The 15407-nt window shown below is 43.5% G+C and overlaps 1 protein-coding gene across 4 annotated transcripts in view; it reads left to right on the top strand.

The window, feature by feature from the left end:
• Positions 1–15407, top strand: part of LOC118529555 (signal-regulatory protein beta-1-like) — a 35530-nt gene that overhangs the window by 6742 nt on the left and 13381 nt on the right. For 3 of the 4 annotated variants that reach the window (XM_078057084.1, XM_078057083.1, XM_078057086.1), the window contains exons 3-5: positions 6974–7288; positions 11558–11869; positions 12441–12552. In XM_078057084.1, the coding sequence (XP_077913210.1) occupies positions 6974–7288; positions 11558–11869; positions 12441–12552 (739 nt within the window). Of the gene's footprint in view, positions 1–6973; positions 7289–11557; positions 11870–12440; positions 12553–13161; positions 13983–15407 lie in introns of those variants that run through there. The other variant, XM_078057085.1, reaches the window with a different exon arrangement.

The following is a 15407-nucleotide window of genomic DNA, read 5'->3' as shown; positions in this document are numbered from 1 at the left end:
GGTGTGTAGAGATTACTAAAAAAATAAATAAATAAATAAACTTAAAAAAAAAAAGAATGAGAGAGGTAACATCCCTATGGTTTCCACAGATACTAAAAAGATTATAAGGAAACTTTATGAAAAATGTTATACCTATAAACTCAACAACTTAGATGAAATGCACAAATTCTTCAGAAGACACGGGCTACTAAAGCTCACTCCAGAAGAAGTCAATAGCCTGATTATTTCTGTATTTATTAAAGAAATTGAATTTGTAGTTTCAAAAGCCTCCCACAAACAACAGTCCAGGCCCAGATGACTTCACTGAGGAACTCTACCAAACACTGAAGAAAGAAATGCTAACAATTCTACACCAATTCTTCCAGAAAATTGGAGAGAGAGTGATGCTTCCCAATCAATCCTTAAAACCAGCATTACTGTGATACTAAAACCAAATAAAGAAAACTTGAGGCCAATACCCTCATGAACATAGAATTATTATAAAGCTACAAAAATCATTCACTGTAGTATTGGCATCAAGATAGACAAGTAGATGGGGTGCCTAGCTAGCTCAGTCAGAAGAGCATGCAGCTCTTGATCTTGGGGTCATGAGTTTGAGCCCCACATTGGGTGTAGAGATTACTAAAAATAAACAAACTTAAACAAAAGATAGACAAATAGATCAATGAAAAAGAATACATTCCAGAAACAATACCATACATACGGTCAATTGATTTCTTTAAAAAAAAAAGTGAAGGCAATTTCATGAGGAAAGAAGCCTGCAACAATAGTGGTGGATCGATTGGAAAATTAGTAAGCAAACCAGTGGAACAGAATAAAAAATCCAGAACAGTTCCTTCCACCACAAGCCGAAATTAATTCCACATGGATCAGATATTTAACTAATGAAACTGTGCAAGTATGAGAAGCAATCATGTCTGGATTCTTTTGTAATCTGGAAATGGGGAAAACCTTCCCAACTATAATTCAAAATGCAGAAACAAAAAGAGAAAAAAATGACAATGATCATACTGTACAAAAAGAAACTTGTGTATGGAAGTGTGTGCGCACACACTATTTTGCAACTTATAATACAAAGAATCACCCCTAATGTATATAGAGAACTTCTAAAATTTTACAACAAGCAACTTTATAGAATTATGGGCAATAAATATGAGAAGACAATTTATAGAAAGTGAAATAGAAATATCTCCTAAATATATAAGAGTTTGTTCAATCACCCTCACATGAAAGGATATGCCATTTAAAACTACATTGGGACACAACTTCTCACCTATCTGCTTGGCCAAAAATCCAAAAGTTTGACAACACACTCTGTTGGAGGAGCTATGGGAAAACTGATACTTCCATATTTTGTATGTAGAAATTCAAAATCACGTAAGTCATAAGGAAGTGGATTTGGCAATATTTAGCAAAATTACATGTTACGTATACATATATACATTACCCTGTGACTTAACAATCTTACTTCTAGAAACTTATCCCAAAGATATACTAACATAAGTGCAAGATTATTTATGGTTAGGCTCTTGATTACAACACTATGTGTCAGAATAAAAGACAAGCTGCTAAATAAATTATGGTAGAGTCACAAAATGGAGTACTATAACTTTAAAAAGGCATGAGAAGAAGTCAGCACTTTGCTTCAGCATGACCCACAGGATATCGTTAAACAAGAAGCAGAGCACACCATCTTTTATGTTAAGAAGGGTGGGAAACACAAGCATATCCATATTTGGTTATATTCTTTTAAAAGAGGAATAAAAGTGAAGAGGATCATAGGGGAAGGGAGGGAAAACTGAATGGGAAGAAATCAGAGAGGGAGACAAACCATAAGAGACTCTTGACTCTGGGAAACAAACTGAGGGTTACGGAAAGGAAGGTGGGTGGGGGGATGGTGTAACTGGGTGATGGGCATTAAGGAAGGCCCGTGACGTGATGAGCACTGGGTGTTACATGCAACTAATGAATCACTGAACACTACATCAAAAACTAATGATGTACTATATGTCAGCTAATTGAATTTAAATAAATAAAAAATAGGAAAAAAATTTACCTATCAGGGAAGAAGGCAACAGGGTAGAAGGGACAGGGATGAAAGTTAGACTTCTCTGACTGTCCTTTGCCTGAGGTTTTGATTCTACAAACATATGCACATTTTAAATAATTAATAAATTAAAAATTAAAAAATTCATTAATATCTAGACTATGAAATCTAAAATTTAACTAATTAATCTAACCATATATTGATGGCTTACCCAGATAAAGAGAAATTATTTCAAGAGACTTTGAAACATAGGGTTTTAGCTTAGATTCACCAAGCAGATCTGAGACAAATATTTGAGTGCCAGGAACCCCAGTAGGGAAGGGGTGAAGTCAGACAGTTAGTGAAGGGTGTGTCATCAAGCCCACCACCACTGTGGGCAAATGGATCTTAATCAGATGAGAAACTATGGGAAATGATACAGAACATGTATCAGATGTATCCCTCTTGAAAGGAAAGAAGTTTGGGCTAATTACATACCAACTCACTCTCAGTCATTGACTGAGAGCTGTTCTCAGAGGGTGTTAGATGCCACGTATTTTCAGTGTTCCATGTGCACAGACAACCTTCCATAAAAGCAACCTTCTGAAAAAGCTTTCAGGAGAAAACATGCATATACAGGCATTTGGAAGTAGTCCTGAGTGCACTGGAGTGGTCAAGCTCAAGGAATCTGGGTGTGCCTTGGAGAGTGTACGTTATACATAATAATTTGTATCTATATCCCCAATGAAACGTATCCTAAGAACAACGAGAAGCATGAAGAAATCCAAAACTCTATTCAATAATTTGGTAATAATATTTGGTGTTGGTGTTTATAAGTATTATATATGTGTTGTAGGTTAAAGCAAAAAAATGTGTTGATGTCCTTAGGAACTGGAATTTTCAGGATGAGAGAAAGATACAGAGCAGAAACAAAGACGTTAAGTTTAACAACTGCATTCTTTTTTCTTTTTTTTTTTTTTAAGATTTTATTTATTTATTTGAGAGAGAGCAAGAGAGCACACGTGTGCACTCAAGCAGAGGGGAGGGGTAGAGGGAGAAATAGACTTCCGGCCAAGCAAGGAGCCTGATGCAGGACTCGATCCCAGGACCCTGGGATCATGACCTGAGCTGAAGGCAGGCACTTAACCAAATGAGCCACCCAAGTGCCCTAAAAACTGCATTCTTAAAATTGGATTATAACTATCAGTATTAACCTGTTTAATTGTCTCCCTCCTTAAAAAATACTTACTTCATAGCCCTGTCCTGTCCCCCAAAAAGGACCTGGAAGCAGTGACGACCTAGTAGTAATGAGCACCACTAAAACACAGATTATGGTCTCTTAATAGCACTTCCACAAAAAACAACCAGGGCTGCATAGGGCAATGACAGATTCCGGATCTCGGACAGGAAATGTGCAAAATGAGCATGGAATATTTTGTTGTGTGAAAAGCAAGGAAGCTATCGATGTTTACTGAAATTATATAAAAAAACTCAGGAACTAATTTCAAGGAGACTTCCACTGGCTAAAGAGGAGATGATTTGGGCGCCTGGGTGGCTCAGTCGTTAAGCGTCTGCCTTCGGCTCAGGTCATGATCCCGGGGTCCCGGGATCGAGTCCCACATCGGGCTCCCTGCTCGGCGGGAGGCCTGCTTCTCCCTCTCCCACTCCCCCTGCTTGTGTTCCTGCTCTCGCTCTCTCTCTCTCTGTCAAATAAATAAAATCTTTATAAAAAAAAAAAAAAAAAAGAGGAGATGATTTGAGCATTAAAAAGTATAAAAATAAAAATGGATTGACATCTATCAATCCATGTTAAAAACCGTAATTTTATAATGATACAAAAATAAAAGAAACTTCATTGGTCACCTCTGGGGGCTACTAAGGCACCAACTCATTGTTCTAAAATCTAAAGGAGAGTAAGCAAAGACATTTTTACCCTGCCTTTCCTTTATGAACTGTATGTCAAAATAACCAAAAATAGTTGGAAGGAAAAAATAATTTCAACTGATACAGACAGAAGGAATAGTAACATTAGTAGTCACCAGTGTATAACCCCTGGTGGAATGATGGGTCTAGACATTATTATCTACATTTGTTAAAGATTTGGGCTAAAGGCTGGTAGAGAACTTCACAGCAGATAGATCAAGCTGACAACACCTAAAGCCAGTAGTCAATCGTAACACCATAAAAAGAAATAGCTAGATATTACATGCCTCCTAATGTAATGCATTAGGAAGTTGTTGGCAACACCTATGAAGTATTCTTGGTGTTGATTATGAACACCATATGAAACACCATATGAAAATTATGAACCTGGTTCTAACCAACTAGATCCTTTAGATCCAGCTGCAGGCAATATAGGGGAAAGAGTATCATTTCAAATGATACAACAGGAATATATGCAAGAATATGGAAAATTCTGCAGGTTTTTCCGGCAGACTTGGGTTTTTTCAACAAATAAATATTAAGAAAAATAAGAGGAAAGGGAAACTCTTTTAGAAAAGGAGATGTAAAAGAAATAGCAAGGGGTGCCTGGCTAGCTCAGTCAGTAGAGCATTCAACTCTTGATCTCAAGGTCCTGAGTTCAAGCCCCACATTGGGCATGGAGCCTACTTAAAAAAAAAAAAAAAAAAAAAAAAAAAAAAGACATAGCAACAAAATGTAACATATGGATCTTGTTTACATCCTTATTCAAACAAACCAATTATAAGATGATATTTGTGAGACAAGCAGGAAAATTTGAATACTGACAAGTATTAGATAATATTAAAAGAATTATTATTAAATTTTAAGTATGATAACAGTGGATCATGGATCACCACATCAAAAACCAATGATGTATTGTATGGTGACTAACGTAACATAATAAAATTAAAAAAGAAAAAAAAATTTTAAGTATGATAATGAGATTTTGATTATGTTTAAAAATAATTTTTTTAAGAGAAGAAAGAGAGAGAGCACAAGCGGGGGACAGTGGGCAGAGGGAGAGGGAGAGAGAGAATCTTAAGCAGGCTCAGCCCAGCACGGAGCCCAACGTGGGGCTCGATCTCACAACCCTGAGATCATGACCTGAGTCGAAATCAAGAGTTGGATGTTTAAGCAGCTGAGTCACCCAGGCACCCCTTGATTATGTTTAAAAAATAATTCTTAATTCTTAAGTATACATGCTGAGGTAGTTGTGAATGAAATGACAGTGTCTAGTTTTGCTTTAAAATAACGCAGTGGATGGGGCGCCTGGGTGGCTCAGTTGTTAAGTATCTGACTTCAACTCAGGTCATGATCCCGAGGTCCTGGGATCGAGCCCTGCATCGGCTCCCTGCTCTGCGGGGAGCCTGCTTCTCCCTCTCCCACTCCCCCTGCTTGTGTTCCCTCTCTCACTGTGTCTCTCTCTGTCAAATAAATAAATAAAATCTTAAAAAAAAATAAAATAAAATAATGCAGTGGATGGTAGAAGTATAAATGAAACATTGGTTGATAATTGTTAAAGTCCCAGGATGAGTACTCTGTATTTTTCTTTTGAGAGAGAGAGCAAGCATGTGTGAGCAGCGGGGGAGGGTAGGGGTGGGGAGAAGAGAATTTTAAACAGGTTTCACACCCAGCATGGAGCCCGACTTAGGGCTTGATCGCATGACCCTGAGATCATGACCTGAGCCAAAATCAAGAGTTGGACACTTAACTGACTGAGCCACCCAGGCACCCATGTACTTTGTATTTTTAAGGTGTGTTATAAACGTTTTTTTTTTTTTAACCCAAACCTGTATACTCCCTGAAAAGTCTTTGTGCACTCCTGGGGTTTCATGTACCCTAAACTGAAGTTCACTACAGTACTTGGCAGTATCAAACGATCTGGGAGGAGTTATACCTATCTGGCAGAAAGTTTAGGGATGAATTTGTTATAGGCTCATAAAAACTAAGCAAATAAAAAGAATAAGACAACTAGGGGCACCTGGCTGGCTCAGTCGAAAGAGCATGCGACTCTTGATCTCAGGGTCATGACTTCAAGCCCCACATTGGGTGTAGAGATTACTTAAATAAATAAAAACTTTAAAAAGAGAGAGAGACAATTAAAAATTGGGGGGGGAAGCTGTACAAGAAAGGAAATATAATCATGATATATTACGTGGCCCAGTTGTGAACAATGCTCCTTTGGTCATAATAATATAAATGCTGAATACTGATAAAATAAAAGATTTTGATGTGTCTATGATAAGAGGGTGTAAGGAAAGGAAGTGTGAATGGCGGGTGGAGGGAGATGTGAGAGCTAAACCATCATCTTCCATAGTAGTAGATATATTCATAATATATAAAACTGAAAAAAAGAGAAATAATTGTATAAGCATCTTATTTAGAAACACAGAGAGAGGGCACCTGGGTAGCTCAGTTGGTTAAGCGTCCAATTCTTGATTTCAGCTCAGGTCATGATCTCAGGGTCATGGGATCAAACCCCGTGTCAGGCTCCGTGCTGTGTGTGGAGCCTGCTTGAGATTCTCTCTCTCCTTCTCCCTCTGCCCCTCCCTGCTCAACACAGTGAGAAATGTCCAAAGAATCAGCTATAATAGTTAAAAGTGGTTGGCCTGTAATTTTTTTTCTAGGAGAGGAAGCAAGAGGATCTGATGTTTTTAGTTCTCTACCTTATATGACGTTTTGGACAACGTACTTCAGGAAGGAGGGGAGAGAGGGAGGGAAATGACAAGATCTGATCTGTATTTTAACATGATCACCAAGGTCTGTCAAGTGCACGTGGCAAGGATCAAGGAGCGGTCAGTGAGGCCAGTTGGCAAAGCTATTACAGTAAGAAGTGTCATAATAAAAATTACACAGAGGAGAAAACTGGAGATGAGAGATTGAGGTGAGTCTAGCTGGGCGAACCGTAAGGGCGGGTATCGCACTAGAAGGTAACTTGCCATCTTTATGTTTCTCTCTTCTCTCTCAACTTTGCCTTGACGGAAGCTAAGCCCTCTCTTCCAGAGGTTTCTGGCCCCTCCAACAGGGACAGCCCAGGCCAGAGAGTGAATCTCACCTGCACATCAACTGGCTTCTTTCCCAAAAATATACAGCTGAAATGGCTTGAAAATGATGTGGAGCTTCCGGCATTTCAGACCCTGGTCTTCCTGCCTAGAGATGCTGGATCCTACACCATCGTCAGCACGGTGCTGGTGACCCTTGACTTATCCTCACTCCACTCCCAGCTCACCTGCCAAGTGGCTCACAGTACATTGCAGAGCCCCCTCAGTAGGCACGTGAACATGTCCAAATTCCTCCAAGGTAAGGGCCCCCACCCCCCACCCAAATGGCCAACCCTTGGTGACCACCACCGGTTCCCTGTTTGGAGCACTTCACCTGCATCCTCCCATTTATTCTTCACCAAACCCCACGTAAGATGGGTACGAGGTTCCCTATCTTATCCGACCATCCTCTTCTTACGAGATGCCATGGTTGGGTCCTTCTCTTTCAGAGCTCCCTTCGCTCTCTTGTATTTGGGAAGTGGAAGCTCATTCATTCATTCAACAAGTTTATTGAGCATCTGCGATGTGGCAGTATTATTCTACGTGCTGCAGAGTCCGTGGTAAACAGACCAGACCTAGTTCTACTCCACTAAGCTCACAATCACATGAGCCCCATCAACAAGATGCAAAAACTATACAGTTCTTTTTTTTTAAGATTTATTTATTTGAGAGAGAGAGTGCTGGGAGGAGGAGCAGAGGGAGAGGGAGAGAGAGATCCCAAGCAGACTCCCCGCTGAGCATGGAGCCCAGTGCGGGGCTCAATCTCACAACCCTGAGGTCATGACGTGAGCCAAAACCAAGAGTCGGACGCTTAACCGACTGAGCCACCCAGCCGCCCCACACGCTTCTAACTTATAACATGTGCTATGAGAGAAAAGAACTGAGTATTAAAATAGATGAAAACAGGAGAAATGTAGTATACTGAGGAAATGCCTTTTTGGAGAAGTGATGTTTGAATCACGGCATGAAAGATGAAAGGGGGTCAGCCAAGGAAAAAGTGGAGTGTTCCAGGCAGAAGAAACAGCGGGTGCAAAGGCCCTGTGACGGGTGGGGAGCGAGACATGTTTGAACAGTAGAGAGGAGGAAGAGGTCCATGTGGTCAGGGCTTAGTGAGAAGAAGGGTGCACGGGGAAGGAAGAGGCTGGAGAGAGAGGAGCAGGAACAAGACCACACAGGGCTTCAAGCCACAGCAAGGAAGTTTCTCCCTCTTGCACTGTCCACGTGAACTCTTAACACCATTGTGCAAGCCACCACGCTTTGCTGCCAGTCGTTGTATTTGAAACACACTTCTTAAACCCACCCCCGCATCAGGGGAGGGGACAATGCAGGAGGCAGTGCAAGACTACACCCCCGCCCCCCTTGCTCTGACTTCATAAGGATTGAGGCCATTACTGCAGTGTTCAATATGGAAGGAAAGTAAAGGAAGGAAATCACCCTTTCTGCTCTGGAAGTCCACAGCCTGGCCTGGGCAAGGGTGTCCCCAAGGGGTCTGCACTCTCTTCAGCCACCACCTCCCAGCAACCTCAGAGGGCAGAGACCCACTCACTTCCTGCAAATGGGCACATCCTTTCCAGGGCTCCAGAGTCCCAATGCTCCTTCTCCGTCTGCTCCAGCCAGAGCAAAGCAAAGAGAAAACCCATTAACAGCATCACAATCTCCACAACAAGCCCCCTCACCACTGGAGATAATTTGTGGTACCAAGGTAAAGAGTTTAGCTCGTCATTTTGGAAATGCCTCCCTCCCTAAATAGTAGTCTGCCCTTGCTTAGCCAAAAGATACCACAAGAGGGTTCCAGCTTGGAAATGGAATTCTAGCCTCCACCTAGAGCATCCCAAAGAAGCTATGTGTCCCTGCTTCATGCAGATGAGGAAATCAAGGCTCAGAGAAATGAAATGACTTGTCCAAGGTCACATGGCTCTTAAGTTTGTGAGCTGGAATTTGAACCCAGTAATACACCTCTTGGATGATCACGTCAGACCTCCCTCCTGTAAGAAGTCCCCATGCAGAGATACCAGAGCAAGGCAGAGTCCCCCTTCCCCAGGGAAGGTGCTTCGGTCATGGTCAGCTAAGAGATGGGCATTGTGCTGCTCTCTGCACTCTCTCCAAACCCCTGGTTCCTCCTCCTTCCCCATACCAATGAAGAGACACGCCATCAACCCAATCATCCAAGCCAGAGACCTGTTTTACCCAACCCATCACCAAGTTCTACCAAATTCACTTCTCACATCTCTCTGACCCCATCCATTTCTTTCTACTGTCACTGACCAGGTTCATCCCCAAGTTCAAGGCAACCTGGACACCACAGCCCCATTCTCTCATATCCACCATTACCCTCAACAGTGCAGCCCCCAAATCCCCAGCAGTCAAAGACATTTTATAAAGGAAGCCAAGTCTTGTCCCTCCTTTCCTTAAAACCGTTCGGTGGCTCACCACACCTCTTACAAAAATAAAACAAAATAAAATCCTTATCAGGGCGTTCAACAGCAATCCTCAAACATTTTTATTCATATACCCCTGAGGGTAATTGTGAAGAACTATGTAGTTCCTCGTATATTTTAAAGTTAACATCCAGAATTGTTCATCACAGACTTAAATAGTTGCACGGGCCAGAACCCCTGGGATATTACAAATGTTACATCTCTCTGAAATGTTCAACGGAAAAATAAAGCCATACTGATTTGATTTCCATCATCATCCATTACAACAGACATAAACAAGCTCTTTAATAATCAGAAATTTTATAACATTCCTTTTTCCTCCTAAATTTGTATTTCCATTCTAATTCCTGGGGAGAACTTTATCCTACTGTAAATATATTTTATATTTGAAAGTCCTTATTGACAACATCATCACACATATCATAGAGAACTCTGAGAAAACAGAGGACTACCATAAATACATACATATTGAATTTTATATATAACAAATTACATATAACTTATTATATATAATATTCATTATATATATAAATTGAATTTTTAAAACTTTTTCTTATGACCATAGGCTCTAAGTGTTAAAAAATTCTTCTGGATTGAATTACATGATTGATCAAAACAATCTAAATATCCAACAAATTCTGATAAAGTTATTAAAATAACCATTAAAATGTTATCAGAAAAGCAGTTCAGTGAGCTAGATGGGGGAGATTATGATGCTTTGATTAAAGTAGGCTTTCCGGCCAGCAGGATTTTTGAACTGTCCTTTTATTTTATGTCCCAGAGTCTTTACACCAAGGGCACTGCACCACAGCTAGATTCGGGACGTGTGGGAGGAAGGCCTTCCCTCTGTAATGTTGGGAGAAGGCCTGAGGAACAGGAGACAGGAGTAGGCATTCTCAGGCAGATCAATTTCAGGAAAGAATCATATGATTCGGAAATTAATTGTATTAAACAACCAATGTATGGACTCCTTAGGATGTCGTTATGTGCTCTCAGGGGTAAGTATAGCACCAGTAAACGCAGACAGTCTTTATGGTCACTGGTCATCTTGCCCATGCTCCCCCTCACTCACTCTGATCATCTTTCTGTCCTTGGACACACTAGGCTTCACCTCAGGGCCTCTGCCCACGCCCTACCCTCTGCCTGAGATGCACTTTCCCACACCTACCCTCGCCCAGAGCCTTCCTTCCTCTGGCCCTCCACCAGCCCCTTTGGCCTAATGTTCCAGTTACCAAGACTGCATAACAAATTTTCCCCAAACATATTCCAGTGCTCTAAACTCACTCCAGATCTCCCAAATTATGATGCTCACATATTCTGTAGGGCAGGAATTTGGAGGGGGCCTGGCAGGGATGGCCTCTCTCTGCCCCATGATGTCTGGGACCTCACCTGAATGACTCCACAGCTGAGATTATCACCAAGCTGCCTCACTAACACGTCTGGCCATTGGTGCTGGCCATGGGCTACGGGCTTCACTTCTCCTTGGCATCGGCCTCTCCTGATCATCTTTCCATGCGGGCTAGTTAGAGCATCCTTGGAGCTTGATGGCTGTGTTCCAAAAGTGAAGGTCACAAGAGTCCCAAGGGAAAGTAACATCAACTTTGATGACCAACCCTTGGAAGTTACAGTGTCACCTCCGCTATACTCTCTTCATCAGGCAGTCACAAAGTCCCACCCAGCTTCCAGGGCAGAAGTAGACTCCCCTTCCGGTGGGGAGTGGCAAGGTTCCGGAAGACAGCTGGGAATTTGCTGTGGCCATTTTTGGAAAATACAATTTGCCACACGTAGTTAACTCCTATTCATTTTTCATACCTCTGCTGAAAGGTCACTTCTTCCAGAAACTCTTCCCTAACCTGCCCCACCTCCAGACCAGGTCAGGTGCCCCCGTGTAGGTTCTCAAAACCCCTCTGAGGCTCACGTGACTGCTTTTCTTCTTCCCTGTTCTCCCCACCGGAGCAGGAGCTCTGTGTGTGTCTGTCTTACTTACTGCTATATCTCAGGAACCAAGGGCAGTGCCTAGAAAGGTAAGGATGCTCCTTGAGCTTCTTTTGCTCGGGAAGGAAGGAACAAAGGAAGGGCTCTTGTTTCAGTTATACCCACAGTGACTCTTTCGGCCCACCGGGTCCCAAGCCTCCAGGTGGCCATCCTCACCTGCCACGTGCAAAGGTTCTACCCTGAAGTCATACAAATCACCTGGCTGGAGGTGAACAGACGCTTGAAGGCCTGTGAGGCTCCCACCCCCACCAAGAACCCGGACGGCGTATTCAACCAAGACAGTCATATCCTGGTTCACACCTCAGAGGACAAAGAGCTGTTCACCTGCGAAGTGCGGCAAGAGGCCCAGCCACCGATCCAGGCCCGCGTGCGGCTGAGTGAGTCCAGAGACCAGCCAGCGCGTTTGGGTGAGTAGGGGTGGAAGAACCCAGCAGTTAAAGGTTCAGACCTGGACACAGACAGGCCAGGTTCACATGCTGGCTCTGCCATGTTTGTCATGTGTGACCTTGAAGAAGTCACTTCACCTTTCGGTACCTCAGTTCCTTCATCTATAAAATGGGACAGCAATTAGAGCAACCTCCGCAGAGTGTGCTGCCTTAGGGACCAAAGAGCTGTAAGCACCGCTTTCGTCACACAGCGGGATCCTGACCACGCAGCCACGGCACTGGCTCTTCCAGTGAATAGGTTCATACGAATTATCGTCCCCCATTTCCACCCACCCTCTCAAAAGCCATTCAGGTTCAACAATTACTGAGTGCCTATTAGGTATTCTGTTTGGTGTTCTCTGATACAGGAACATTCTAAGGTATACGTTATCATCCCCATTTTAAAGACTAGGAAACTGAGGCTTAGAGAGGTGAGGGGATTCCCTCTCAGTCCAAGGTGTTGTCTTGGAACCTGAGTCAGGGGTGAGGCTGGGCCTGCCTAGGGGTTGAATGGTGGGAGCCAGAAGCCATGTTCATCCTAGTATCTTTCCAGATGCCAGGGCGTCCAGCTCCCTCTCTGGGACCCTCATCCTGCTTGGCTGGAAGCTGTTTCCCTTGACTGCACTTTGCATCATCTATGTCCTCAAGAGGAGATTCCCTTCCAAGTAAGGGGGACCTCAGATAGGGGTTGGGCTTCCCGGGGGCCGGGAGACTCCAGGCCAACAGGGAGCACTGTAAGGAGAAGCCACACAGCACTCCCATTTCTTTCTTTTTTTTTTTTAAAGATTTTATTTATTTATTTGACAGAGAGAGCACAAGCAGGGGGAGTGGGAGAGGGAGAAGCAGGCTCCCCGCTGAGCAGGGAGCCCGATGCAGGGCTCGAACCCAGGACCCTGGGATCATGACTCGAGCCGAAGGCAGCTGCTTAACCAAGCCACCCAGGCGCCTCATCAGCACTCCCATTTCACACTGACCTTGAAGGCATGTGGAATCCAGAGCGTCCCTATAAGAGCCACACCCCAATCCCTTCAACCTTCCCCTCTGCCCCTCACAGCTCCAGTCTGAAGGTGCACAGAGATGCAGGCTCCCCTGGTCTGGGCAGGGGGAGCATTGAAGGAGGGAGAGTTGATATGGAGACAACACTCCTGAGATGGTCTGTGAGAAGTCTGAGAACAAGGGCTTTGCCCCAGCTCCCTACTTCCCCTGCAGGTCACAGGTGCCACAAGGCCCTCCTCAGGGACACAGGGCCCTCAGTCCCCTCCTGTTTTATTTAGGAGGACTGATCCAGGAGAGGCACTGGCCATGAAGTCTGCAACCACTACCAAAGCTTCTCCTGCCTCACCAGCCTTCTGAGACCTGTCCTGCGCTGGCTGTCCCTCGCTGTCTCCTGCAGGCCCCAGAGAAAGTGAGAGCCTGGACCGGGAGGGTCAGTAGTGAGAGGTAGGCTCTCACATCCTATGAAGGAAAGAAGCTTCTCCGGGGATTCTGGTCATGAAGTTCATGACCCTGAGCAAGAAACCCAGCAGAGGCAAAACAAGCTCCTACCCAGGGAGAAACACAGACCTGCAATTCTGAAGGCCCCTCCCCGACTCCTCGAGGAAAGCCCATGGTGGGCACCCAAACTGGCATGAAATCTTTACAGCTCCATCATTAAAATGGGATTAAAAGAAACATTTATGGCCAATAAACATATGAAGAGATGTCCAATCTCATTAGTAATCAGGAAAAGCCAAAGCAAAACCATTTTCTCCCTATTCCAGGAGAAAAAATAAAGAAGCAACTGGCTCCTTTTTATGTTGCTGATACGTATGTAAATCAGCACAACTACTTTGGAAAACAGTTAGGAATATTTGAACTTGGACATTTGCATTCTTGATAACCTGCTATTTCCGCCTTTGAGTTATATACATACCCTAAAGAAACTCTTCACCTGTGCTCCAGGAGATGAATATTCAAGTATATGCATGGTAGCATGGTTTCAAATTAGAAAAACCTGAGAGAACCATACAAACGCACATCCACAGGATGACGGGCAAATAATGTAGTACAATCCCAGAATGGAATGTTATACAGCAATAAAAATGAATGAACTATAGCTACACACAATAATATGGATAAATCTTAGCAAAAAAATATTAGGGGTGAGTACGCCCCAAAAGATTTCATACAGCATGATACTATGTTTATAAAGCTAAAAACATCTAACAAATGGTTTTTAGGGATACATATAAAAATGATAAACCCATATTTTTTCCAAAAGGCTGAACTCAAGATTTTAAATAGTAGTTACCTGAGGTGGGGGCAGGGAAAAGGATGAAAAGGGTGGGTATGCATAGGTAGATGGAAGTTAATATCAGGATTCTAGCTTCCATGCTGGGGGGTGGCTTCATGAATGTTTATATCATTATAAATTTAAAATAGAAAAACAATATAAGATTGATAAATAGGTATGTCAATAGGTAGAAGACAGGCAGGTTATTGGAAGGAAAGAAAGGAGGGAGGGAGGGAAGATGGATGGATGGATGGATGGATGAATGGATAAGTAGATTAATAAATGAGGGTCATTAATGGATCAATGATAAGGTGTGATGAAGCAAGAATGATGATAGGTACAATTCTACGTACTTAAGATCCAAAGGAAAAATAAATAGAAGGACAATACCTAAAGAACCCCAAGTTCCCTTCCTATTATGACATTTACAAATCCACATTAGGAGGAAAGCATAGTCGATGGGTGTCACCACGGGTCCAGCACTTCGCAAGCAGGATCTTATTTCATCCTCATACCAATCCCACAAGGTGAGCACCATTCCCCACTTTGCGGTGAGGAACCTGAAGGAACCTACTCAGTGTTACTCAGATAACAAGTGGTGAAACCAAAAAATCCAGATTCAAACCCAGCTCTGCTCAGTGCTTTCCAGGGAGCCACACTGCCTACTGTCTGTGGACAGATGGGGAGACTTTGACTCGTCCTCATTCTACTGCTTCCCAATGTCCCGGGCCTGCTGTTCTACACGAAAGCCCACCCCGTGCCTCTGAGTGGGGAGCAGAAGGGAAGAACACGTGCACTTTTCCAGTCGTGAAGTAGATCTAGGATTAGTCCTGAGCCCCAAAATAGCCCTGATAAAGACCTGGGGGGAGGCAGTGTAGGCCAAGTTCTGGAGAAAGGCTCTCTGTAGAAGGATAAATATGCCCAGCGGAAACAGGCGTCCTACTGTGTTTGTTTCACTGTGGCCTTGAACCTTTGTAGACACAAAGACGGGGGTGCTGAGCCCAACCTCCATTCCCCCCTCAGACATGAATCTCCTCTTCAACATTTTCTACTCCCAGTAGAGCGGCTTACACTTCAACATCCCCATCCCCGGCCTCCCATGCTGGGAGCCTTGGGATGCCCTGGCCTCCCTCCCCCACACCTCCCCCCAGAAGCAGGGCCAGGAGAAGGATGAGGCCAGCAAAGTGCCTAGGGAGCAAAATTTAGAGAGACACTCTCTCTGGGTTGAGCAAGGACAGCAAGGACTTG

Source organism: Halichoerus grypus, chromosome 10 (assembly GCF_964656455.1).
Source record: "Halichoerus grypus chromosome 10, mHalGry1.hap1.1, whole genome shotgun sequence".
NCBI classification, from domain to species: Eukaryota; Metazoa; Chordata; class Mammalia; order Carnivora; family Phocidae; genus Halichoerus; species Halichoerus grypus.
The sequence above is the reverse complement of the archived record's forward strand: the minus strand, read 5'-3'. Positions and strand labels throughout refer to the sequence as shown.